The sequence below is a fragment of the Mugil cephalus genome, chromosome 17 (genome assembly GCF_022458985.1).
Source record: "Mugil cephalus isolate CIBA_MC_2020 chromosome 17, CIBA_Mcephalus_1.1, whole genome shotgun sequence".
Lineage (NCBI taxonomy): Eukaryota > Metazoa > Chordata > Actinopteri > Mugiliformes > Mugilidae > Mugil > Mugil cephalus.
In genome coordinates this window covers 4,717,314-4,744,119 of record NC_061786.1, presented here as the reverse complement: position 1 = coordinate 4,744,119, position 26,806 = coordinate 4,717,314, and the positions used below count along the sequence as shown (strand labels likewise).

The following is a 26,806-nucleotide window of genomic DNA, read 5'->3' as shown; positions in this document are numbered from 1 at the left end:
TGAGCTCAGCCAGGGGCGTTCACGATCGAGACGCGGCTCTACTGCTCGGGTGCGCGCACGTACACATCGAGGCTGCTGCTGTGCCCATGGGCTAGTCAGGTCACCGTAAACGCATCTGTTGTATCAGAGCGGAATAAATGTTAGAAAAAGATGCCAAGAGCAACCTGGATAGTAACCTGATAGTGGGCACGACAATCATCACATACCGGCAGCCCACTTAAGGTATAGCTAAGGGCCACAGACACAAGCATGTCTTCGCACCAAATCCATTACTTGCTTTCACTTTTTTGTTTTGTTTTTACCTTACCGTTACATGCATTTTTGACAGACATGTTCTCAAAACTCAAGGTAACTTTAAAATAAGACTTCCACCTACGGCCCAACTGAAAGAAATGAGGAAGACTACTTCCAGGACAGCTACCTGTTTTGCCTGGTTAATATTCCAACTTTGATGCTAAATATATGTGAAGCATGCAGTATGCAAAATGCAAAGGAAGTCTGCTTTGCAGTTTCACATCATGTGCAGTTATAAATGAGAAGTAAATGATACTGTTTGTGATCAATCAATCAAAATGACTCTGCTAAGTATTGTTGTCTAGATTCTGGGGATAACAGTACTTTAAATGAGGGACAAAAATCTGTCTGATGTGCTACAGTCAACAGCACAAACCTTTCACTATGTACCTTTTAATATTTGAGAACTGAAACAGTCATATTAATCAGTCAGTGAGTCAGCCAGACAATTACAGTTACCAAGTGTCCCCAGAAAAATTCATCTGTCTCTCTATCTGAAACAGAGAAGCTCGTTCTCCTTCTTGCTGCATCTGAACTCGTGCAAACATTGTATGAATGTGTTTTAATGTTTGCCTAAAATCCAGTCTCAAATCACTATACCGAGTTTTCTCATGTATGAAATTAAGATGGGGGTCTAGAACATAGAATAGTAATGTGATCACAAATATAGTCAGCTGTAACTAGAACCAACATATTTGTATTGTTGTGATTATTACATACTAATGTTTTGGCTTTGGTCAGCCTTTCAAGTGCTGTTCTGAGTAGCTTTCAAAAAAATCTAACATTTATTTCATACATTTTGCAATATCTGTTTACTCTGAAAGTAAATGAATAATCTTCTTTCTGGCAAGTGCCCTGTCCACCTGGTGCCAGTCTGAAATGTCTCTTCACTAATTGGCTGCCATTCCATTTGGCATTAAACTGCAATGGTATTGTAATGTGAACTTGTTGAATTGCAACAAGCAGACAATCTTACCATTCTCATATATATATAGGCCACTATAACGTGATTATACAATAGACTATTATATCCCCCAGTATCTAGTATTTTCAAGCACTATCATTATGTAGTGGAAGTTTATTATAAGGACAAAAATTTATTTTGACAAAATAGAATCATGACTTTTATTCAAGGTAACGGATGTGGCGGATTGCCTCTGAAAGCCGCGCCACAGACGTAGTAACAGGGCAACACAGTGAGTGACGGACTAGTTTCTGTTGCACTGAGTTTTATGTTGGCGGAAGGATACGTTCCAAATGTGGCGGCTGCCGGCACTGGGGAAGTTGCGGTTTTACGTTTGAGAGGCGTGTTCTCATTGGGCAGGGCGGACCCGCAATACTCTGCGCGCTGTATGGAAGCCGCTGATTGGCTTGGACGGATCTGCAATGCGTCAAACCACGGCGCGGCAACGATGGCAGGGGGAGGCAGCGTCTCCACCGCCACTACGCTGTACATGATGTCCTGCCTTGAGAGTAGTGCACAGAGGAGGCAGGTGAAAACTTCCAGGTAGTCCACAGGTGTGTTGCCCCAGATCCAGGACCTTAAATTTTGTAGATACATGTAGATTAAAACGAGACAAATTCCCTTGATATAAAACTAAAATCTAAAATGTTTGGTTTGCATTCTCTCGGTGCATTAAAAACATTGGTTTATTTAATTCGGTCAAATTTCGCATCATTGCTGCTCACGTAAGTAAAGATGTAATAACAGAAAAATAACTTCAACTGCAAGAACAACATTTAATCAGAAATTTGTTCAATAGCAAGTTAGTTTAACGTTACAAGTTTCATACTTTGTAATGTTTCTCATTTATTTGTGACATTTTTCACCAGACTCTAAAGCTGAGTCACCTTTGGAATATAATACAGTATATTATCTAATTATGAACATGTATCATATACATCAACAAAACTACAGCAGACAACACATGAATGAATCATATTTATTGAAAATTGTACTAATTCACAGCATTAGTGGTCTGCTGTGGCAATTAAAACATTTTGAGGCACACGCATATATACAAAGGACGACCTCTTGTCCATCAGATCACTGCACCTTCACTGGTCAGTTGTGCAGCTCTGTATGTGTATGCGCTCAGTTTGCCTGTGTGTACCCCGTTCCTCCCATTTCGTGCACCAATATGTAGATTGGCTTGTTGCCACTGAAGCAAACTGGAGTTGTTGAATGAGGCATGTGTGTTCAGTCTTCCAGTAGTATATCCAGTTCTTCCAAAGGCAGTCTCACTCGGAGTTCTTTCTCCGTCATCAGATCTACAAACTCCTGCAGATGCTCCGGGAACAGCTGCACCGCATCCATGTACAGACCCTGATCACACACATTCGGATCGAGGACAATTTGAATTCACACAGAGAAAGAGAGAGGGAGAAAGAGCGGGAGAATTTCTATTCAGTACAGATTAAAATTGATGTAGACAACGATCAGTCGCTGTTACAAGATACTGCTGTATCACCTTCGCCCAGGGAATATTCTGTAAGGCCTTGTAGAAGATCCCTCTGGCTCCATCCACTTTTCCTTCTGACACCTACACATTCACACACACAGCACAGACATGAGACCTTGCTGTCAATATTTGTGTACCCAAATGATTACACAGAGAAAGTCTGTATGAGCTGGTGTTCCCACCGCTGTGTTTTCAGGTTACATTCACACCATTAAGTTATTATTTTAAAACGTATAACTTTTGCCATGTTTGCACCACCTACCTTCCTACTACCACTGCAGCGTTTTAGGACTCCTAAGCCTTTTGGAGATGCTGACCCCGTTTTTGATTTTTATTGGTTCAAAATTGGTTCAAACTCAAGACTTTTGGAAACTATGACGCAGACACTCGTGTTTGCTTCATGGGCGGTTTGTTACTCGGGGCAACTGGGCGATACATTGCCAAAGGGGGAAAGAGAGGAATGTTCATTTGAATTAAATTGGAGTGGTTGAGGAAAATATTAGCACCTATTAACCATGTAAATGCATGATGAGACCGCTTCACCCTAGGAGGAATAAATACATTATTTCTGCACATATTTGCCCACGTAGGGTAACAATAGAGGATGCTACAGTTTGCAGGAGGGACAGATAAACATGTACATGTCAAGAGTGGGAAAAGTCACTTTGTGCACATAAAAAAAGTTCTGATTGAATCTTGGCCAGTGAGTTAGTGATCAACACACTGCTTGATCGTAACTTAAATAGTGATTCATTTGATTGCACATGTTATTTAATTAGTGGCTGAACTGAATTGGACTGGTTGACATGTTTTAATATATTTGCCATCATCCACCCCAGTTTCTCTTGCACCATAGCGCAAAGAAATCAGATAATTGTGAAGTGTATTTTCATGAATACTTAAGTATCAGTTGCCTTTACATCCAAAGTTGCTCAACTGGTCAATGGTAAACCTTGTGTTGATGAACACTGTGGGATGTGTATTTATTGTGTAGCCGAGCTCTGAACTGACACTGAGAAAGCGCTGTGTAATGTAAGCAACAGAGATCATTGTTGCTTTTAAACAAAAACATGTTAAACATGCCTCTATATCTTCTATGCATGCAGTTCAGTTTTAAAATGATATTTATATTTGCTTTCTGATTCAGAGCTCTTTTCTCTTTGAAGTGGGCAGCTGACAGATGTAGCAGACTTGTATACTACTGGCTCCAGGCTAAGAGAGGGGAGGTACATGTGTTCTAATTTGTGGGTGGTATTTGCTTTCTCACCAAGAAGTGGATGTACATCCTCCAAAGTAAAGGACAGTGAGCACCCATCTCTGTTGCTATGGCGCTTTCAAAAAGTCCACGGATACGGTTACTGAGGCCATTCTCTGGCAGGATGGGCAAGGCATCACCGTGGCAACAAGACCTATAAAAACCACAAGCAATACATATTTGTCAAAACTATTTTAAAAATATATATAAACAGAGGCAGCTCTAATCATGATATCTGATTGTGGTTTTGTTGTTACTTATACATGGTCTTACCTCTGAGCAGCGTCCACCAGCTGCTTTCTTTGTTGTTCAGCAACAATGGCAAAGAGGCGTGGTACCACACTGCTGTTGTTCCTGGTTACAGAGTGAAAAAAACGACGAGCCCGGCCAGCGCTATGGTAACGGTTCTCCACCTGAAGCCGTATCAATGTCATCGTGTCAAAACAAACAAGTAGTGATACAATTCAGCTGGATAATGAGGAAGTAGCTGTTTATTATGAATGACCGATCAGATTCTAACCTATGATGATTAAAAATATGATATATTGGTATTTGGATTCTATATTTATGAGCAGATCATGGCTTGCCTGTATGTACATGCTCCAGAGGTAGGGGCTGTTGGGCCAGGCTGAGAGGGCGGAGGTCAGAGCTTGTCTCAGTGTCACCAGAGGAAACACACTGACGCGGTTGTGGTACCTCAGCAGCGCTGCCTGCTGTACAGCAAGTACCTCACACTCAGATGCCAGCCTGTTGACATGGTTCTTTTCGACACGGCCGGAATCAGCTGCAGAGCGACTTTCTTCAGAATGAGTAAGGTTTGTTTCAGTGCTCAGGTCGTTTTCCTCTGATAGTGTAGAGTGCAGTTTGTCCATCCTCTCTCTGGCCTGGACGTAGACAGCATTAGCTGCATGGACGCTCACTGTGAGGTATTGGAACAGAGCATAGCAGCCGACCAGACCCCTCAACCTCAGCTTGTCTCCTAGCAGGTCCTCTTGGCCTGAAATGTAACAAACTAGACTGAATGAATAACAGATTCAACTGGTTTACATTCAAAGACGTGTTTAAAGCCACTTACAAACTACTTCCATTTCCCAGTACTGGCAACCCTTTCTAAAGCATGTCTGAATGCTTAAAAAAAGATACATATGTGTCTCAATGTGCAAATTGGCCAAAGGTAAAACACACAGAAACAGTTTAGAAGATGGACCTTTTCTGGGCAGAAGACTGTGGGAGTTTTGTTCCAGGGCTGACAAGCTGGCATTCAGAGCCTGTTCATAGGATTTCCTGGCTTTCAAGATGGAAACTGGGGAGATAGACTGAGAGGATGAGGCGGCTCCTTCTGCTAGTCTGGTCAGTACACACACAGCCGGGGACGCAGTTACATCCGTTAGTCGCCCTCCTCGCTCAGACCCAGGAATGACAAGAAATGGAGAAGAAGACGGAGCTGAAGCTCTGGTGAAGACAGACAAATAAGGGATGGACCGATGTCATCAAACAACACCTAGAGTTGGAGAGAGAGGGAGGCAAAGATGTCAGGCTATAAACACATTCACTTAATAGCTTGATTTAACATATTAACTGGCATACGTGGATAGACATATTAAGCCAGCACCTGTCTGTCTGGGTCCTCACAGTCCTCTACTGACTGGCCCTTGGACTTGTCGGGTCGCCAGGGCAACCAATGAGCTGCTTCACGAGACGACTCCACATCCAGCCAGACTGTCCCTCTGGGCTGGCTCTTATCCTTCACCTCTTCTTCATCCTCCTCCTCCTCCTCTTCATCTTCCTCTGTGGAAAAGCAGAGAGACACACACACAAACAGAAAGCACACGTTCATGTTTCTAGCCGACAAATCCATACAGCTCAATACTGTGTAGAATAAGCTTCACGTTTACACTGCTGTAATGATGTCCATATATGTGTGTGAGCTTTTTACCTGCACTGGGCTGTAACCAGCCTCCTCGTTCTTGTTGGAGCATCCAAGCTTTCCATCCTCTGGCCCCCAGCTCCCCAACATTACTGACAATTACTGACTACACTATGAAGTGAAGCAACAGCGGGAAGATGTTTTTCTCCTGGGAACTTAAACACACCACAGTATCAGTAGGATGAAATCACCACTGACATCGCAGCAGCTAGAGAGCTCAGGAGTGTAACATCTCAAACACCTGTAGAGTATCACTCGGGACATGTCTTAACGACAATACAGGATGGGGATTTAAGAAGATTAGGTGACACCAACACTGTGTTGCTAGCTTACTGTGTGGACATAAGCACAATACAAGGGACAAACAAACAGAAAGTGTCTCGGCTTTTTGAGGAAAAGGCGTGAAGTTAAAGCTACACGTTAGAAACCCTGACTTGTGTCGGTCTGCTTCAACGACAGGCAGACGTTACAGCAGCAGATTAGCTTAGCTGAGCTACTTATGTTAGCTTCCGTCAGTTTATTATTCTAGAGTATTGGGGCGAAAGCAAATCGTCTTTTAAACACGTTCAAAGTGAAGGAGTATTCACCTTTGGACGAATCGTCAACCTTGTTCTCCTCTACTTCTGCAAAAGCTGGAAACAGCGCCATGACTCTGTGTCGCATGTAAACAGTCGCAGGAACATGACGTCAGTTGACAGCCGGTGTCGTGCCGATGTAATTTTCAGTTGTTCATTGAGTAATAAACAAAGGCGGTCATGTTTCCTCCTGAAACGGTATTCTTTGTAATGCGAAGGTGTAATGCGATAATGTCTGCAGTCAGAAACTTTTTCAAACAAAGGGGGGAACAAAATTTAAAACATATACGGCAGAACATTAAAAACATTTCTATATGTGAAGTGAAATTATGGAAGAGACTGACGGGGGAACTAAAGTCATGTACAAGCACGAGGAAGTCTAAGCAACAGTACACATGATGTTCACCAGGTATAGGGAAGAAGGAGGGTCTGAATATATCAACAAAAATACACACAGGATGTAAATGTTAAATGGAGAAGCGGTTGGAAGGAAGAAAGTCTAAGGCTTCTTCCTACTCCCTTTCAAATATATTTGGGAAATATTGTTCAAATGTTGTTTTTCTTTGCTTTGTTTTTCTTTTTTGTATTACATGTTCGAAATAGAGCAAAGCAAACACACTGCAATTCCAAATATTTATCAAGACCTGGCCTCATAATACACAGGTGAACTTGACTTAGCTGAAGGCTCTAAGCTACACACGTAGATCACCTGGTTTCTTGGTGAGTCAGGTCATTCAATACTCGGTGTGTAGTACTCACACACTCTGTGCTGAGTTGATGGACTCTTCTTGACTCCGCTTCCTAGTTACTGTTGCTCAGTTTCCAGGACACAAGACATCAACTAACCCCCAACTAATAAGTAAGGAGGATGTTTGAAAAGCTCCTAATGTTATATGTCACATAAAAATGACTTTAAAACGTTAAATAGAAGAAGTAGTCAAGGTTCCAGTATTATCAGTAAACCAACGAAGCAGAACATTGGATAAGATAGATCATACCTCAAAATGTACGTGAACGAGTTTCTCACTAATATCATTTATGAACAGTGGTTTAGAAATTATGTAAAGGAGGTTCACTTGATGTTCAAATAACTTTAATTATTTTACATATGACTGGTTCATTCAGCTTAGACAGGATAAATAAAATTTAGTAGAAATTTTATCAGTACTGAAAATGTGGGTTGAGAATGTCTTTTGGCTTCGGTATACTCATCATTTAAAACTACTATAGTGACTATAGTATACTGCTCTAATGCTCAAAACTCTGGCAGCTCAGTTTGTTTCTTACAGTCACTGTTTTGTTCACATTCTTCTTCACCAGGCAGCAAGTACATCCTTTGTGCAGTGTTGGTGGACTTGGAGCCAGGTCTAGTCCTTTGGTCAGGTCTACAGACCAGACAACGTTGTCTGTGGTGAGCATTTAAACCTGAGTGTGACTTAATTGACTGATGAAATCTGTTTTTAGTGCTTCTGTGCGTTTTTAATTAGGAGTCAGTCACATTCAGTGTATACAGTGTTTTCAGAGACTTACCTTTCCCACTGGTGAGTAAAGCAAAGAAGTACAGAGGTCCCTTTTCACAGGCTGGCCTGTTTTTAGCCCAACGTGCTACTCGCATAATGCCCTTCAACTAACATTTAACTTTGTAGTTTTTCAGGTACCCGGTCGAGGGCATGGATGAGATGGAGTTCACAGAGGCTGAGAGCAAAATGGATGACCTGGTGTCTGAGTACCAGCAGTACCAGGACACCACTGCTGAAGAGGAGGTAGAATTTGAGGAGGAGGGCGAAGAAGACGCTGCCTGGTCTGGAGACATATGGGTCCAGTCATAGCTGTCGTGGTTTGTGATTAAAAATAATACAACAATAGCCACTTCAAGGCACTCTTTGTCGAATTTGACAGTTAGTGTGTTAGTTGTTAGTGTGCTTGTTATGGATATTGAAATCCAAAGTTTATAGAGATTTTAATACAGATTTTTGGACCTGGTACTACTGTGTGGCTCACTAAAACCTTTCTTTCATCTGTTAAAGAATTGTGGCTTTTAAATATCAAATAGTACTCAACACATGACAACAAACCTGTGTGTGCTGAATTCAAATGAGTATGAGTAAAGATATGAAGACAGCTATTTGCTATTTGTCAGTATATCTAAGTGTTTTATTTCAGTAAAAATAATTCTTATGCTGATAACATCTTTTTCAGTTTGATTCACGCAGACTAGAAGCTGGTTATATTTTAGTCTTTACACTGAGTGAAGTTATCTGTCAGAACAGGAAATAGATATTATTATTAAACCACTACACACTCACTAAGATTCCTTTCCACAAAGCACAATGTCAGTATGACTGCAAAGAATATACGAGAAGAAAGTTGATCTGAATCACTGATCCACCTTATGTTAAATGAGGAAGTAAAGCTATGTGAAGTAGAACATAGTCTCTGATGAAGCACTTTTAGATTTATTCCAACACAGATTGGTTTAATTTAGGAATAAACCTCCTTGAACAAAGCAGCATCCTTAGGCATCCAGAGAAACTGCTCCACCCAGTGGAGAGTTGTGGTCACGACATGAAAGTTCCTCAACTTTCTTGGGCTCAAGTTTGAACATACGGTAAGATCACTTTACTTTATTTGTGATTGTACCTTAATTACAGGTTATTATTTATATTGCGTGTGAACACCAGGTTTCAGAGCTTGGATTCCATCTGTTACTTCCTAATGCAGCGATTCATTTACTTCTCTTTTCTTTGGCTTTCGGGAGCCTTTAAAAAATATACCTACGACTGCTTTTCAAATTTGTTGGTACAGTCAATCGCACAACAGCTAGTTTTATAATTTAGACAGTATTAAAGTCTATTATTCAAACTAATGCTGCTAATCTAAGTGCTCATCTGTCACTTTTCGCCATTCAGTGGCCAAAAACTTCTGCTTGCTGATATCTTGAATATTCACAACTTAATAATTAAAAATATGTGTAAACATTATGTTTTATGTGTTTTTTTTTTACTTGTTATGTTTTTGACAAAAACATTCATTCACTAATTCATTCATTGTCTGTAGATGGCTAGAGGTTTACTGCGACAAAACATACACACCTGAAACAGCAAAATAGATGAAGAAACGATAGAGATATGACAATGCGCCCACTCCCTGACAAATACAATTATCATAAAAACGTAAAATCGTAAAACGGTGAAATCCCAATGGCCATACATGTTTCCACATGGGAGAACTGCTGACAAATAAATAAGGCCACATAGAAACTGTTCATAAAATAATGAAAGATGAGAGGCACTGTGAGTTTTCTATCATTACAAGAGGGATTTTTGGCTTTGGGGGACTGATGCTGGACTGCTTCCTGTTCCTGCTGAACCTCTTTCACAGCCAGGATGCGTGTGAGCATGTTCTGTAGAGTGGTGGCATCCAATGGCTTTAACAGTTCCTGTTAAAGTAAAAAAAAAAAAAAAAAAGAGTTTACATGTTGCCACATGTTTGTTACCTGCAGTAACAAATATCTAAGCAGCATATAGGCCACCAACGCTCTCAAACATGTTTGGTTTCCACAAGGTCTTGAAGCAAAGCCTTGGTAAAAAGTGATGCTCAGTGACTCTGACCTGTGCGTGTGGACATTCTGGTGAGGCTGGAGGTAGAACACGTCGGTTCTCTTCTTCACAGACTCTGGGCTGTCGGGGAGGAAGAGGACAAAGACAATGTTTGACCTAGTTCTTAGCTTGGAGCAGTCGCAGTTTGTCTGTAACCGTGCTCTGTGTGCGATTCTCACCATCTAGAGAGGTAGAACTCATAGAGTTGGACAGGACAGTGCAGAGGGTTGGTGACGTTCTGAAGCATCTCCATGTCGCCCTCGTTCTCCGCCTGCCTTCTTCTGGAACGTGCTAGAAATAATACCAAAATCAGGTTAAAATACAATCAAGAATACTGCAATTAAAATGGTATATCAATTCAAAGACAAGCTACATTTTATTTCAAATGATCATTCTGCCTGTCCCACCTGTCTCTTCCTGGCTGGGCGGGGCAGCGCTGCTTCTCTGGTAGTGGAGTGTAGTATATGGTCCTCTCCCTTTTCTCTTAGTGTCTCTTTTCTGTTTTGGGATGTACCAGGTTATTAGGGTGCACCCAAATTAGATAATCATCTGATATTATTGTATATATTTATTTAATTGTTTTGTTCTGTCAGAGAATTTTAGTTGTCTTGTTTTAATGTATTTATTTATCTATTTATTCTATTCTAATCAATTCATTTTATTTTTTTTTAACTAAAGCTGGCATTACTTTTATATTTAATCATTTGCCTCATTCTCACATTCCACAGTGCTGCAGTAGTCAAACCTATCTGATCTACTAAATCCACAAATCCTGGTATTGTGAAATACATAAGTGTTACAACTGGTGCTGGTGTACCCTTCCTAATAAACAAACACAGGTCCCTGCCTTTTACATACTAAACCCTTCAAGGCCATCAGCTTTAGAAATACTGCATCATGTCAGCTGCATTACAGAGAATGTGGGTATTGAATTCAAATATGAACACGTTTAGCAGCACATCGTACTGGAAACAGCTTCAGGAACCTGTTTCACACATTTGCAGTTGGATTTTAGCAGGAATCACTTTGCACAGTTGTATGTGGCACTAGTTTAAGGGGCAAATTCAAAAACATCAGGCCTAATAATGTGCTCTCAGCTTTATAAGAAGCTGGAGATAATTTTAACCTTTCAGAGTGTAATGTTGAGGGACTTTATGTCATGTGTTTGGAATTAAAAGATGAGGACCCACCTGAAATAACAAGTCTATTTCCACAACACACACAAACAAATTCTGTGCATGAACAATAGATGGATATTTAAGATACTTGTAATTGTGCCACAGTCAGGATTAGCTTTAAGGACGTGTTTATTTATAAAGACACACATTTATTCATGAGGTAAACTTATTTTTACTAATGGTTACAGTACTGCCTGTAGGTCAGAGAAGCACTTAAATGCACAGGTCTGTACCTCGTCTGTTATACGGACTAAAGACCAGAACCAAGGTAGACAGAACCATGCAAACCTGTTCTTATAGAGCAGATTACAAATACTGCAATCTTTAGGTTATTGTTTAAGAAAAAAATACAAACACCACTTTATGCGAGTCATTTTGCCAGTTTGCAAATACAAATCCATAAAAGTATATGAAACAAAAGACGTCTGAATTGGCTCTTAACAAGGTTTATAGTTAAATGTAAACAGACAAGTGTAAAAATACAACTTTAGTAGTGTAAGGACTGAGCACAAGCATTTAACCCTGTAGTTGTTTTAACCTCTGTCCCTGGTCGCGGCAGATGGACGTCTCATGTCAGCAGGTCAGGAGGCTGTGGAGAGAAAAACGTGGGTGACACACTCGACCCTCTTAAGAAGTCAGTGGAAAACTTCATGTACATTTCAACAGATTCTGTTTGCACATTGTTGTTGGTGTGACTGAAAAAGCATCAGCGTGGCTGTAGTCGTAGTAACAAACACTGCACACCATTAAATTACCAAAGCTTGGACAGTGACTACACAAACTTTATTTGTTCCATGTTTAAAGCACAAGTGAATTCAGTGTTTTGTGTTATTGAGGAGGCTCACCTGTGTTTCCAGTTCTGGAGCCGTTTTGTAGATCAGTCGGGTGTGGTAGAGTTCAAAACAGGGCACAGGACAGAGGCTAGGCTCTCCTGAACATGTCTTACAGTAATATGATGTCAGTGTCCTTAATGTCTCACTCTTGTCCTCACAAGGCTTCATGCCAGAGTCCTCCTCCTCTCTCTGCTCTTTCTTCTCACTGGGAGGTGTGACCTCCTCCTTTTCTACCTCCGGTTCTACTTTTTTCTCCGGGTCATTGTCCTCTGTTGTCTTGGGTTTCTTACTGTCTTGCTCTTCTTCTTCCAGCCTCTTCCTCTTGCGCTGTGAGCACACCTTGCACTCAGAATCTGTCTCCCTCTTGCCCAGGAAATGGCGTCCGGTTAGGCGTGCTGGCACACCGTTACATGGAGGAGTTTCTCCCTGAGGCTTTGTTGACAGTGCTGGAGATGTGGACGCTTGGGGAGATGGTGGGTCTGTCTGCGAGGAGCTATCTAGCAGAGCTGGTGCAATTGTTAAAACAGCTATTTGTGAGCAACATGAAATTGAACGCGCCAGAAAAAAAACATGAATTCATGAAATAGGTGCAGCCTACAGTGCTAATTTTATTAGTGGGGAGGGGACCCATGGCTTGTAGGAGAGAAAATGGTTGTGTGCTGGGGGGCTGGGACTGCTGCTGGCACTTGTGTGAATAAAAAGGGGATAGAACGGCAAAGTCGAGACAACAAGGCCAAGTTTAAATCTCATTACACTCCCATACTGTGTGTTTAATAGACACAGCAAATGTTCATTTATAATGGCTGAATTCAGATATTTGTCAAATGTGATATCAAAAGAACAAGAAAACATCACGGTAAACAACTCACTAGTAGGCTGTGCAAAGGTGTTCCCTCCACCTACAGAGAAGACAGAGCTAATCCTCAGCTCTTCCTGAAATTATCAAACATAAACAAATCATATTTTGTTTGCCAGTTCAGCCTTCATTCCTCTTAAAGACTGTACTTCTGTTACACATTTAAGGATAACAAATCCACGTTTATGTAAACTACAATCAGCACACAGCATGGGCTGTCAGCCGCCTCAGTCCAAATATTTCTTTCTGCTTGAATCCGCTCATATTTTTCATAGTGGAAAATTAGAACTCAGTGTGCTACTGGATATAAACAGCAGGAGCATGAAAGAAAATTGACTTTTCTACCTCCTGGTGCTCCAGCTCTTCTTTGATCTGTCTGATGGAGCTCTGAGGCAGCAAAGCAGCATCGTAGCCCTCATCAATAGGCTCATCTTTAATATTGATAGTAGGAGACGTTGGGGGATTACTGTCTCAATAGGAGCAGCCTCTGACGTCTGAAATAAAGGAAACAAAGAGTATCCATGATAACCCGTTGAAGACTCCAAAGGTCAGTAACTTGTTATTCCAAATACTCACCTCTCCCTGTTGGCTGTCTTCAGTCTCCTCTCCCTGGAGGCCTCCATCTGATGTCAAAGCACAAGACAATTTTTAATTATAAAGAACAGAGAAGTTCCAGATTTATCACATTATTTATTATTATTATGGAAATGAACTTGCACACTACCATTAAAATTGCAGTGGTTGAAGCGGGATCTCTGCCGCTGAGCAGGTGATGTGGTTGAGAGGCTGACTTCCAAAGGTCTCTTGTTTTCCTGGTCAGCACACAGCTGGTTGCTCCGCAGTTTTCTGTTATCCAGAGAAGAACTCTCAGGCCTGTGTCCACTGATCGTCATCACTTCTCTGACTTCATGTCCACCCTCAGGCAGCTTCTGGATGGTAGTGCTTCTGATGCAGTGATTAGTGTAAATAACTGATGTCCCTGCCTCTTTGGATAGGCGCGACAGCATCGAACCCAGGTAATTAACACCCATTGGCTCCAACGAGTACCACACGTCCCCTAACTTTTCTCCTTTTTTTGGATGGAGGTAGAAAGCTTTGGCCTCTTTGGGGATTTTTGAAATATATTTTTCAAACGAAGAAACCGGGCACAATTCATTCCCCTGGTCTTCAAACATTGCGCCTCTCCTGCTTGGACGATCCCTGTCATGGTGGTGTTTGAGATGTTTCGTCTCCTCGTTGAAGCTGAGTGTCACATATTTGGTGCCTTTAAAAAAAAGCATAGGAATTATCCGGTAAGTTTGACAACACAATAACAAAATGATTACCAGTAGGCTATGCATAATATGCAACGGCGTTGATCTGTGATAAACCCACCTTTTGAATCACGTTTTATTTCGAAGGATTGAGGCGTTAGTTTCCTGAGACCCTCCTTTCCTCTCCTTCCAAAATGTAACTGGATGTCAAACCACACTTTGTTTACCAGGCCCCGCGCCGTGTTTGGATTCATTGCCTCCGATTTCCTTAAAACTGCCAGGTCCTCCTCGGTGATCGCGGCATGATGTTCAGTTTTGTCGTGGCCCGCTCTCCTGAGAGACTTTATGAGTCCACTAAACACGTTGTTTGATGTCGTGAACTCGGTGTCTTGCATTAGACACCATGCGCGACTGAGAGGAGGTTCGTTGATATAGCGGTTGATGCCTGCTCTCAATCCGACGTAGCTGCTTATGGAGTAGTGCTGACCATGGCTGTTTCTTGCTGACCCATAAAATTCACGAAGAATTCTGTTCAGCTCTTCTTTTGTCACGGTTGGAAAATCTACATCCTGCTTGGTGGTTTTCAGGTAGTCCTGGAAACATCTGACTGCCCAAGACGTTGATCTGGCCGTGGTCCGTTCATTCCTGAACAGTTCCAGTTGATTCAGTTCTTCATCCGAAATAGGCACAAACCTTTCTTTTTTCTGTTTATTCTCCTCCAACCTTTCACTGAAACTGACGCCACGATCCATTTTGTAGCCGTTTCCTGCTCCAACTGTGACCGTTACAGTGTTGCCATGGAGATGGATACAATATTGCCACAGGTTTGGCGAAGCAATATTTTTAGTAACGAGTCAGCCGTGCTGTAATGCTGATTTGAGCACGTTCTAAATGTCTTATTGACCAATCAGATTGCTTGGTCGGAACTACTTGTTGTATAATACACAATAGACTACGTCCCACAGTATCAATGAGGTGGAGTGGAGGTTTATTACAAGGACAAAAATCTCTTTTGACAAAATAGAATCATGACTTTTATTCACGATAACGGATGTGGTAATCTAAGTGGCGGATTGCCTCTGAAAGCCGCGCCACAGACGTAGTAACAGGGCAACATAGTTAGTGACGGACTCGTTTCTGTTGCACTGAGTTTTATGTTGGCGGAAGGATACGTTCCAAATGTGGCGGCTGCCGGCACTGGGGAAGTCGCTGATTGGCTTGAACGGATCTGCAATGCGCCAAACTACGGCAACGATGGCAGGGGGAGGCAGCGTCTCCACCGCCACTACGCTGTACATGATGTCCTGCCTTGAGAGTAGTGCACAGAGGAGGCAGGTGAAAACTTCCAGGTAGTCTACAGGTGTTGTTGCCCCACATCTAGAACCTTAAATTTTAAAGATACATGTAGATTAAAACGAGACAAATTCCCTTGATATAAAATTAAAATCTAAAATGTTTGGTTTGCATTCTGTCGGTGCATTAAAAACATTGGTTTATTTAATTCGGTCACATTTCGCATCATTGCTGCTCACGTAAGTAAAGATGTAATAACAGAAGAATAACTGCAACTGCAAGTACAACATTTGATCAGAAATTTGTTCAATAGCAAGTTAGTTTAACGTTACAAGTTTCATACTTTGTAATGTTTCTCATTTATTTGTGACATTTTTCACCAGACTCTAAAGCTGAGTCACCTTTGGAATATAATACAGTATATTATCTAATTATGAACATGTATCATATACATCAACAAAACTACAGCAGACAACACATGAATGAATCATATTTATTGAAAATTGTACTAATTCACAGCATTAGTGGTCTGCTGTGGCAATTAAAACATTTTGAGGCACACGCATATATACAAAGGACGACCTCTTGTCCATCAGATCACTGCACCTTCACTGGTCAGTTGTGCAGCTCTGTATGTGTATGTGCTCAGTTTGCCTGTGTGCACCCCGTTCCTCCCATTTCGTGCTCCAATATGTAGATTGGCTTGTTGCCACTGAAGCAAACTGGAGTTGTTGAATGAGGCATGTGTGTTCAGTCTTCCAGTAGTATATCCAGTTCTTCCAAAGGCAGTCTCACTCGGAGTTCTTTCTCCGTCATCAGATCTACAAACTCCTGCAGATGCTCCGGGAACAGCTGCACCGCATCCATGTACAGACCCTGATCACACACATTCGGATCGAGGACAATTTGAATTCACACAGAGAAAGAGAGAGGGAGAAAGAGCGGGAGAATTTCTATTCAGTACAGATTAAAATTGATGTAGACAACGATCAGTCGCTGTTACAAGATACTGCTGTATCACCTTCGCCCAGGGAATATTCTGTAAGGCCTTGTAGAAGATCCCTCTGGCTCCATCCACTTTTCCTTCTGACACCTACACATTCACACACACAGCACAGACATGAGACCTTGCTGTCAATATTTGTGTACCCAAATGATTACACAGAGAAAGTCTGTATGAGCTGGTGTTCCCACCGCTGTGTTTTCAGGTTACATTCACACCATTAAGTTATTATTTTAAAACGTATAACTTTTGCCATGTTTGCACACCTACCTTCCTACTACCACTGCAGCGTTTTAGGACTCCTAAGCCTTTTGGAGATGCTGACCCCGTTTTTGATTTTTATTGGTTCAAAATTGGTTCAAACTCAAGACTTTTGGAAACTATGACGCAGACACTCGTGTTTGCTTCATGGGCGGTTTGTTACTCGGGGCAACTGGGCGATACATTGCCAAAGGGGGAAAGAGAGGAATGTTCATTTGAATTAAATTGGAGTGGTTGAGGAAAATATTAGCACCTATTAACCATGTAAATGCATGATGAGACCGCTTCACCCTAGGAGGAATAAATACATTATTTCTGCACATATTTGCCCCACGTAGAGTAACAATGGAGGACGCTACAAATTTGCAGGAGGGACAGATAAACATGTACATGTCAAGAGTGGGAAAAGTCACTTTGCACATTAAAAAAGTTCTGATTGATGTTGTTCCATGGAGTACTGCTACATAGCCTAATCTTGGCCAATGAGTTAACGATCAACACACTGCTTGATTGTAACTTAAATAGTGATTTATGTGATTGCACATGTTATTTAATTAGTGGCTGAACTGAATTGGACTGGTTGACATGTTTTAATATATTTGCCATCATCCACCCCAGTGTCTCTTGCGCCATAGCGCAAAGAAATCAGATAATTGTGAAGTGTATTTTCATGAATACTTAAGTATCAGTTGCCTTTACATCCAAAGTTGCTCAACTGGTCAATGGTAAACCTTGTGTTGATGAACACTGTGGGATGTGTATTTATTGTGTAACCGAGCTCTGAACTGACACTGAGAAAGCGCTGTGTAATGTAAGCAACAGAGATCATTGTTGCTTTTAAACAAAAACATGTTAAACATGCCTCTATATCTTCTATGCATGCAGTTCAGTTTTAAAATGATATTTATATTTGCTTTCTGATTCAGAGCTCTTTTTCTCTTTGAAGTGGGCAGCTGACAGATGTAGCAGACTTGTATACTACTGGCTCCAGGGTAAGAGAGGGAGGTACATGTGTTCTAATTTGTGGGTGGTATTTGCTTTCTCACCAAGAAGTGGATGTACATCCTCCAAAGTAAAGGACAGTGAGCACCCATCTCTGTTGCTATGGCGCTTTCAAAAAGTCCACAGATACGGTTACTGAGGCCATTCTCTGGCAGGATGGGCAAGGCATCACCGTGGCAACAAGACCTATAAAAACCACAAGCAATACATATTTGTCAAAACTATTTTAAAAATATATATAAACAGAGGCAGCTCTAATCATGATATCTGATTGTGGTTTTGTTGTTACTTATACATGGTCTTACCTCTGAGCAGCGTCCACCAGCTGCTTTCTTTGTTGTTCAGCAACAATGGCAAAGAGGCGTGGTACCACACTGCTGTTGTTCCTGGTTACAGAGTGAAAAAAACGACGAGCCCGGCCAGCGCTATGGTAACGGTTCTCCACCTGAAGCCGTATCAATGTCATCGTGTCAAAACAAACAAGTAGTGATACAATTCAGCTGGATAATGAGGAAGTAGCTGCTGTTTATTATGAATGACCGATCAGATTCTAACCTATGATGATTGAAAATATGATATATTGGTATTTGGATTCTATATTTATGAGCAGATCATGGCTTGCCTGTATGTACATGCTCCAGAGGTAGGGGCTGTTGGGCCAGGCTGAGAGGGCGGAGGTCAGAGCTTGTCTCAGTGTCACCAGAGGAAACACACTGACGCGGTTGTGGTACCTCAGCAGCGCTGCCTGCTGTACAGCAAGTACCTCACACTCAGATGCCAGCCTGTTGACATGGTTCTTTTCGACACTGGCCGGAATCAGCTGCAGAGCGACTTTCTTCAGAATGAGTAAGGTTTGTTTCAGTGCTCAGGTCGTTTTCCTCTGATAGTGTAGAGTGCAGTTTGTCCATCCTCTCTCTGGCCTGGACGTAGACAGCATTAGCTGCATGGACGCTCACTGTGAGGTATTGGAACAGAGCATAGCAGCCGACCAGACCCCTCAACCTCAGCTTGTCTCCTAGCAGGTCCTCTTGGCCTGAAATGTAACAAACAAGACTGAATGAATAACAGATTCAACTGGTTTACATTCAAAGACGTGTTTAAGACCAAGTCCATTTCACAGTACTGGCAACCCTTTCTAAAGCATGTCTGAATGCTTAAAAAAGATACATATGTGTCTCAATGTGCAAATTGGCCAAAGGTAAAACACACAGAAACAGTTTATAAGATGGACCTTTTCTGGGCAGAAGACTGTGGGAGTTTTGTTCCAGGGCTGACAAGCTGGCATTCAGAGCCTGTTCATAGGATTTCCTGGCTTTCAAGATGGAAACTGGGGAGATAGACTGAGAGGATGAGGCGGCTCCTTCTGCTAGTCTGGTCAGTACACACACAGCCGGGGACGCAGTTACATCCGTTAGTCGCCCCCCTTGCTCTTTTGCATCCTCCTCCACTTCCAGCTGGGACCACAGGAGGCACAGATCACAGAGAGTGGGGCTACTCAGTCCTTTGGTCCCCCCTATAGCTGTGGCCGTGGAAAACACTTTGCGAGCCTCATCCAGGTTGCCCAGGATCCACTCCAGGTGTGCATACTCACGCCACAACACCAACGACGAACGGTTGTCTGGTTCTTTCAGCAGTCGCTTGGCAACCCGCTTGCTGCTCTTACCTTGACTGCGAAGACGCTTTTTATTGCCACTGCACAAACAGCGCATCACCTGACACAAACACACACAAACAAATAGAAGTAAATAAGTGATAAGGTTGGTTTAGACCTCAGGGTTTTTTCCCATTTCAAAATTACGCGCAATGAATTAAACCAAATCCAACCTTGACTTTCTCGTACTGGATCCAGCTGAGTGACAGCAGGGTTCGGTGGTGAGGAGGAATGACAGGCTGGACCATACTGAACACGTTGGTGAGAAACTTCTCACCCAGCTTCCCCAGCCCCATCCACTTCCTTGTTCCCTGGAGAGTGGTCATGTGACCCACAGAGTTGACCCCGGGGTCAGGTAGGTCGTAGGATGTCAGAGGCCGCTGCAGATCATTGCCTAGAAATGTGGCACGGAAACAGGTTGGTCGCTGCCTTCATCACGTGCTACAAACTGAGCAAGCACAAGAAAAATAATAGATACTTTCTATTACTCTGATATTGTGTAATTCTTTACCCTGAGTGAGTAGAGAAAGGTTGTCCAGAAGAAGGCCAGGTTGACAGGGGGCAGCAGAGAGCCGAGAGTCAACAGGCAGACCCAGGAATGACAAGAAATGGAGAAGAAGACGGAGCTGAAGCTCTGGTGAAGACAGACAAATAAGGGATGGACCGATGTCATCAAACAACACCTAGAGTTGGAGAGAGAGGGAGGCGAAGATGTCAGGCTATAAACACATTCACTCAATAGCTTGATTTAACATATTAACTGGCATACGTGGATAGACATATTAAGCCAGCACCTGTCTGTCTGGGTCCTCACAGTCCTCTACTGACTGGCCCTTGGACTTGTCGGGTCGCCAGGGCAACCAATGAGCTGCTTCACGAGACGACTCCACATCCAGCCAGACTGTCCCTCTGGGCTGGCTCTTATCCTTCACCTCTTCTTCATCCTCCTCCTCCTCCTCTTCATCTTCCTCTGTGGAAAAGCAGAGAGACACACACACGAACAGAAAGCACACGCTCATGTTTCTAGCCGACAAACCCATACAGCTCAATACTGTGTAGAATAAAGCTTCACGTTTACACTGCTGTAATGATGTCCATATATGTGTGTGAGCTTTTTACCTGCACTGGGCTGTAACCAGCCTCCTCGTTCTTGTTGGAGCATCCAAGCTTTCCATCCTCTGGCCCCCAGCTCCCCAATTCTCGCCTCGCCACTGTCCCAGAACGGCTCAAAGAACTCCACCTGTACGCACACAGATGTAAACTTAAAGGCACAGTTTCCTTCTTATTTGTATCACTGAGATGTATTCACTCCCTAATTAGAATTACTGGGCAGCACAAAATAGACAAATTCCAAGTGAAGAAACAAAATACACAGCACCATCTGTCATTGCTTCAGACATTACTATGCAGTATTTAAATAAATCCAGGACAGTTTTATTGATCTTCTCATCCAAGTCTGACAACAGTGAGGGTAAATGCAATTTTCAAAATGTCAAACTATATCTCTGAGATCAGATTAAGGCTTTTAATAACATTATCAAAACTCACATTTGTCTTTGAGTCTGAGTGTGTGTACCTGTTGCTTGGTGGACATTTTTTGGACGGTGTCAGGTTTATAGAAAGTAAAGTCGATCATGGCCTGGAACAGAGAGATGGCCTTCTCAGAGTGACCAGACTGACGGAGGAAGTGACATTGCTGCATGAAGATATCTGGACAGGAAAAAAAACAGTATTTATGTCTATGTGTTAAGTGTTAAGTTATGTGAACAGAGTATCCTCCACCTACCAGTGGAGTCTTCTCACGGTACAAAAACTTGATGTGTAAAGGCTAATATCTAATAGACTAATATCTCATTTACCCAGCATATGTTCCTCTGTTCCAGGCAGAGCTGGATGAGAGACCATGCTGCCGTCCCTCACCGCACTGAGTGTGCTTAGACACTTTCCATAGGCAGAGTTAACCTTTGGCACAGTGAAGTTACTGAAGTAGCTCTGGGTGAAGAGCAGATACTCTCTCCACAAAGGGGCACTGTTTGGGTGGAGGAACACCTGGAATACAACGGAGGAAAAGGGAGTTAGACATGCTTGAAAAAAACACAACAAACCACAGCAGCCAACACACAGCTACACTTCACGAGTTGTAAAGAGACACATATAAAGACTGTGCACTCACCAGCTTCTTCCATTCTTTAGCGAGAACCGAGGGCTCCCAGAGCTCTTGGCAGATCCTGAGCCTCTCGAGCTGTAGAGCTATGCACACAGGGTTGGTGGCCACGGCACGCTCTGCAATACTGAGCTTTTTCTCCAGGACTGCTTTGTAGGAAGACTTGCGACGCTCAGCTGAATCACTACCCTGTTGCTCGTCCTCACCTCCAAACACTGCTGAACTCAGCTCATCCTAGAGAGGGAAAGAAGAGTTTATAAGAGGACTAATTAAGGGAGTCTAAAATGAACTGACCTCCAAAGGTTATCACGACAAAACATTCTTTTCAACATTTTAAGAAATGTCTGTGTTTTATTTTAGCATTTTACACATTATAAATTAAAAAGAAAAGGAGTACGTAACAAGCTGACCTATAACTTTTACCAACTTAAGGTTGAGGTTATAAGAAGAGGGCAAATTATTTTCATGAAGCTGTCTCCTGAGCTTAGTATAATGTAGTTAAAGAAGGTAATAGCAACAGGGGAGGTCCAGTTTAAGTCTGGAAGTCCAAAAAACTCAAAGCAAATCAAAACCACCCTTTGACTGTCAGAGACATTTTGGAAGATGCTGGAGCACTATTTAATTATGCAGAGACACCCCATGTGGGGATGTATAATCTTTATGAAGTCATCAGGACAAACCTCACCCTCGCTACATCCTTCAGTGTCAGCAAATCATGTTGGCAAATAAACCTCTAAAAATCCAAAAAGTTTAATGCTTAAGCTGCATGTTTGGAGAGAATGGAATGAAGGATTTCCTTATGATGACTGCTGAGCAAAAATGTGGAACAGTCACACTTTTGGCTTGAGTTGGACTGGAATATTGCTCGGGCCAAGGGAAGTTTGAATCCAAAGAAAAGGAGAGCTTCTACACCAGCACATCCTCTGAAGCATAAGTAAAGCACTCGGGTCAGTAATAAGGCAAATAGGGCCCCCACACCTGGTATCGTATGAACTGTATCCATAGCTGTGTGTCCGCCGGCTGCTCTCTGAGCCGTCTGTTAAACTCCTCAGTCCTCCCGGCCAAAACCACAACACTCTCCCCTTTCTGTGTGTCTTGTTCCTGCTGGTCTGGCAGTCCTTTTCCCTGCAGCCAGAGGGCCGTGGAAGAGTCGTACACACCAAGGGGGTTTGCTGATGAAGTCTGAACTCTGTCACCTGAGTTCATGCATAAAAGATAAATACGGAAATTAATATCATATTGAGATTTTAACCTTAGTAAGCTGTCGATATTTCTGACTGAAATCTGTTTCAGTTTGGATACTGCTGTGGTGTTTAAATTCCTACATTGTAGGTTTCAGATTGAGAAGGGACTAAAACATTCATTTAAAATCCTGAAATAACAGCATAACCTGAGGGTTTTGCTTGTTTTTTAAAGCTGCAATGTTTATTGTCAGAACCCACAATACTATAGATTGCGTACCTCTTTCTCCTCCTTTGTTCTCTCCGTCATAGTCGCCCAGACGGAGGAAGGGGGCGGAGGTGATGGCGTCACTACAGTCAGGACTCGTTGGTAACGTCGGAACAGGAAGCTCAGACCTCAGCAGCTGCCGACTGGCTGTGGAGAAGTACCTGTCGGCTGCTTTCTTACTTTCTTTCTGTTTTTTGTTCGCCTCTGTATTGTCCCAGCTGACTGCCTGTCTTCGAGAGTCCAGACCCAAGGACGAGCTGCCTTTTCTCCTATACCTAGGACACACACAGTTTGAAAATGTATTGTTGGGGTTCAATTGAGCTTTTCTTAAGAGATAGAAAACATTTCCCATTCAGAAAAGTAAATTATGGTGGTGATAAACAGAAACGAAATTGGATGGGCACTAAGACAGACACTGAAATCTAATTTTGTGTGTTACCTGGCTACGTCTCCTCTATACAGGGACTTGTAAGTCCAGTTGGCTGGGTCTGGTTTACAGTCCACACAGAAAGGCTGGTCTGCAGGAGACTTGAGGTCATCTAGCCAGGAGAAACAGGTTGCTAATGGAGCAGCCTGGTGTCTGCATGGACACACACACACACAGCCATTCATAAGTAAGCCAGTATATAAAATGAATGGAGTAAGTATGTAATGTAAAAGGCTGGCAATACCTGTCTTGTTCCTTCTTGAGATCACTGGGGAAGATGATTTCAGAGTCAGACCCGCTGCTGTTTGAATGCCTCCCACTCTTCTTTTTATGCTTTTTCTTCTTTTTCCTCTTCTTTTCACTCTTCTTTTTCTTCTTTCTGGGCACACTGCCCCCCCTCTCGTCTTCACTCTCTTCCTCTGCAGAGCTCACCTCTCTGGTAACTCTGAAAATCAAAGAGAACAAAGAATCGATTCAAAGTCGATGCCTCAACTAACACAGATATATTTTGCTAGTTTACAAATTCATTGATTATTTCTTATTGGAAAACTGATAGAATGATGACCGTTATTAGGCACATTTCTAACGAGAGTAAACAAAAAAACACTAGTTAATTCTTAAGTAAAGTGGGTTTTGCATGTTCTACCTTGTTTCCTTCTTGTTCAAATTATTGCTGGCATCTTCTAAGAATCGACTGTGAAGAGAGAGGGCATCTCCCGTCTGAAAGCTCTTGTTGTTCAGCCAATCTAATTCTGAAAGGAGAGCAGACAGAAAAAAAAATGTTAATGAGGAGGACTTTAGAGTAGCTTTTGCAATTCTACATGGAAACGTCATATTCTGATGAGGTCTTGTGTGTCCATTACTGACAATTACTGACTACACTATGAAGTGAAACAACAGCGGGAAGATGTTTTTCTCCTGGGAACTTAAACACACCCCAGTATCAGTAGGATGAAATCACCACTGACATCCCAGCAGCTGGAGAGTTCAGGAGTGTAACATCTCAAACAGACCACCTGTAGAGTATCACTCGGGACATGTCTTAACAACAATACAGGATGGGGATTTAAGAAGATTAGGTGACACCAACACTGTGTTGCTAGCTTACTGTGTGGACATAAGCACAATACAAGGGACAAACAAACAGAAAGTGTCTCGGCTTTTTGAGGAAAAGGCGTGAAGTTAAAGCTACACGTTAGAAACTCTGACTTGTGTCGGTCTGCTTCAACGACAGGCAGACGTTAGAGCAGCCGATTAGCTTAGCTGAGCTACTTATGTTAGCTTCCGTCAGTTTATTATTCTAGAGTATTGGGGCGAAAGCAAATCGTCTTTTCACGTTCAAAGTGAAGGAGTATTCACCTCTGGACGAATCGTCAACCTTGTTCTCCTCTACTTCTGCAAAAGCTGGAAACAGCGCCATGACTCTGTGTCGCATGTAAACAGTCGCAGGAACATGACGTCAGTTGACAGCCGGTGTCGTGCCGATGTAATTTTCAGTTGTTCATTGAGTAATAAACAAAGGCGGTCATGTTTCCTCCTGAAACGGTATTCTTTGTAACTTTTCAATGCGATAATGTCTGCAGCGCTCGCGTATCTGTCAGAAACAATGGGGGGAACAAAATTTAAAACATATACGGCCGAACATTAAAAACATTTCTATATGTGAAGTGAAATTATGGAAGAGACTGACGGGGGAACTAGAGTCATGTACAAGCACGAGGAAGTCTGAGCAACAGTACACATGATGTTCACCAGGTATAGGGAAGAAGGAGGGTCTGAATATATCAACAAAAATACACACAGGATGTAAATGTTAAATGGAGAAGCGGTTGGAAGGAAGAAAGGAAGGAAGGAAGGAAGAAAGTCTAAGGCTTCTTCCTACTCCCTTTCAAATATATTTGGGAAATGTTGTTCAAATGTTGTTTTTCTTTGTTTTGTTTATTCCTTTTTTGTATTACATGTTCGAAAATATAGCAAACATATGTACATTATACATTGTACATTATACTCTAGTCATAGCAAGTTGTAGAGTGATATAGGGCAAGAGACAAAAACTTTATCGGCCACTTGTCAGAGACGGAGCGGCATCTAAGAAGTCATTGTAAACTAATGTAATAAAAACCATTTAACTATCAGATAGGCACATTGTGATGAGGAAGTATCAATCATTACTTTACTCAGTCTTAAGAAAGAAGTGAAGATCCTAAACAATAGTTTGAAAACAAAATCTTAACACAGGATCCAACTGCTGTCTTCCCATGGCGCTTTCAGCTGCATTTCTCAAGTCTTTAAAAAAATTAGACATACTAACTGAGAAGGATACAAGAGGAAACAAAATATATATTCTAAAAGAGGAACACAACAGGAACAGGAAGATCAGATTTACATTTGTCAATGTTAGGTACAGACTGACTGCTGCAAGTTTTTCTCAGATCTACAGCAGTCGGATCGTCAAGATATTATTGGGGCAACACAGACCTGGTCTTAAAACAAATCCCTATTCCTGCTACATGTACAGACCACTGTTTTAAGGTCAGAAACATCTGTAGATGGGTCATGAAGAATAAACAGACATCCAGGCCACCTATCTGTTATGCTGCACACAACTGGAACAAACTACCAGCAGAAAACAAATCACCCCCAACTGTAAGCACCTTTGAATCCAGGTTAAAAACATTTCTCTTTTCATGTGCTTATGACTGAGCTGTTTTAAATAATTTTAAATTGTAATCTTGGATCTGTAATGTAAGCCCTTGTTTTAATGTATGTCTTGTACTTCTTTATTTTTCTTTGCTAATTGTTTCTGTTTTATGCTGCTCTTTTTAAATGCTTTGTCTTTATGTAAAGCCCATTGAGTTGCCTCCTGGTATGAAATGCGCTATATAAATAAAAATTCCTTGCCTTTCACAGGCTGGCCTGTTTTTAGCCCAACGTGCAACTGGCATAATGCCCTTCAACTAACATTTAACTTGTAGTTTTTCAGGTACACGGTCGAGGGCATGGATGAGATGCAGTTCACAGAGGCTGAGAGCAACATGGATGACTTGGTGTCTGAGTACCAGCAGTACCAGGACACCACTGCTGAAGAGGAGGTAGAATTTGAGGAGGAGGGCGAAGAAGACGCTGCCTGGTCTGGAGACATATGGGTCCAGTCATAGCTGTCGTGGTTTGTGATTAAAAATAATATAACAATGGCCACTTCAAGGCACTCTTTGTCGAATTTGACAGTGTGTTAGTTGTTAGTGTGTTTGTTTTGGGATATTGAAATCCAAAGTTTAAAGAGATTTTAATTCAGATTCTTGGACCTGGTACTACTGTGTGGCT

The 26,806-nt window shown here is 42.1% G+C and overlaps 3 protein-coding genes across 5 annotated transcripts in view; all 3 read right to left on the bottom strand.

Annotated features, from left to right (window-relative positions):
* Positions 1 to 2,223: 2,223 nt before the first annotated feature.
* LOC125023646 (nuclear exosome regulator NRDE2-like) lies at positions 2,224 to 6,627 on the bottom strand. Of its 3 annotated transcripts, none has more exons than XM_047611042.1 (9): positions 6,526 to 6,627; positions 5,948 to 6,093; positions 5,624 to 5,799; positions 5,219 to 5,512; positions 4,599 to 5,008; positions 4,285 to 4,424; positions 4,024 to 4,165; positions 2,766 to 2,837; positions 2,224 to 2,620 (listed from the first exon to the last, which is right to left on the bottom strand). In XM_047611042.1, exons 5-9 carry the CDS (start codon positions 4,881 to 4,883, stop codon positions 2,495 to 2,497), a joined length of 765 nt encoding a protein of 254 aa, XP_047466998.1. In that variant the 5' UTR covers positions 4,884 to 5,008; positions 5,219 to 5,512; positions 5,624 to 5,799; positions 5,948 to 6,093; positions 6,526 to 6,627; the 3' UTR covers positions 2,224 to 2,494. The 3 variants fall into 3 exon arrangements, with proteins under 3 accessions (XP_047466998.1, XP_047467000.1, XP_047466999.1); XM_047611044.1 differs by having other exon boundaries at positions 5,948 to 6,086; positions 6,526 to 6,592; XM_047611043.1 differs by having other exon boundaries at positions 5,948 to 6,594.
* Positions 6,628 to 9,559: 2,932 nt separating this feature from the next.
* LOC125023644 (zinc finger MYM-type protein 4-like) overlaps positions 9,560 to 26,806 on the bottom strand; it is a 42,942-nt gene continuing 25,695 nt past the window's right edge. The window contains exons 26-28 of the mRNA XM_047611040.1: positions 10,292 to 10,403; positions 10,125 to 10,193; positions 9,560 to 9,952 (exon numbers count right to left, since the gene is read on the bottom strand). Of these exons, the coding sequence (XP_047466996.1) occupies positions 9,943 to 9,952; positions 10,125 to 10,193; positions 10,292 to 10,403 (191 nt within the window). The 3' untranslated portion in view covers positions 9,560 to 9,942. The remainder of the gene's footprint in view (positions 9,953 to 10,124; positions 10,194 to 10,291; positions 10,404 to 26,806) is intronic.
* On the bottom strand, positions 11,402 to 24,985 carry nrde2 (NRDE-2, necessary for RNA interference, domain containing). Its single transcript, XM_047611046.1, has 26 exons — positions 24,842 to 24,985; positions 24,129 to 24,234; positions 23,727 to 23,927; positions 23,495 to 23,635; positions 23,068 to 23,330; positions 22,585 to 22,802; positions 21,616 to 21,840; positions 21,302 to 21,491; positions 21,019 to 21,152; positions 20,562 to 20,682; positions 20,237 to 20,412; positions 19,954 to 20,125; positions 19,616 to 19,836; positions 19,023 to 19,503; positions 18,651 to 18,824; positions 18,414 to 18,604; positions 18,097 to 18,236; positions 17,836 to 17,977; positions 16,547 to 16,618; positions 14,354 to 16,401; positions 13,704 to 14,243; positions 13,556 to 13,602; positions 13,325 to 13,473; positions 12,993 to 13,056; positions 12,136 to 12,808; positions 11,402 to 11,879 (listed from the first exon to the last, which is right to left on the bottom strand). Exons 1-20 carry the CDS (start codon positions 24,915 to 24,917, stop codon positions 16,276 to 16,278), a joined length of 3,570 nt encoding a protein of 1,189 aa, XP_047467002.1. The 5' UTR covers positions 24,918 to 24,985; the 3' UTR covers positions 11,402 to 11,879; positions 12,136 to 12,808; positions 12,993 to 13,056; positions 13,325 to 13,473; positions 13,556 to 13,602; positions 13,704 to 14,243; positions 14,354 to 16,275.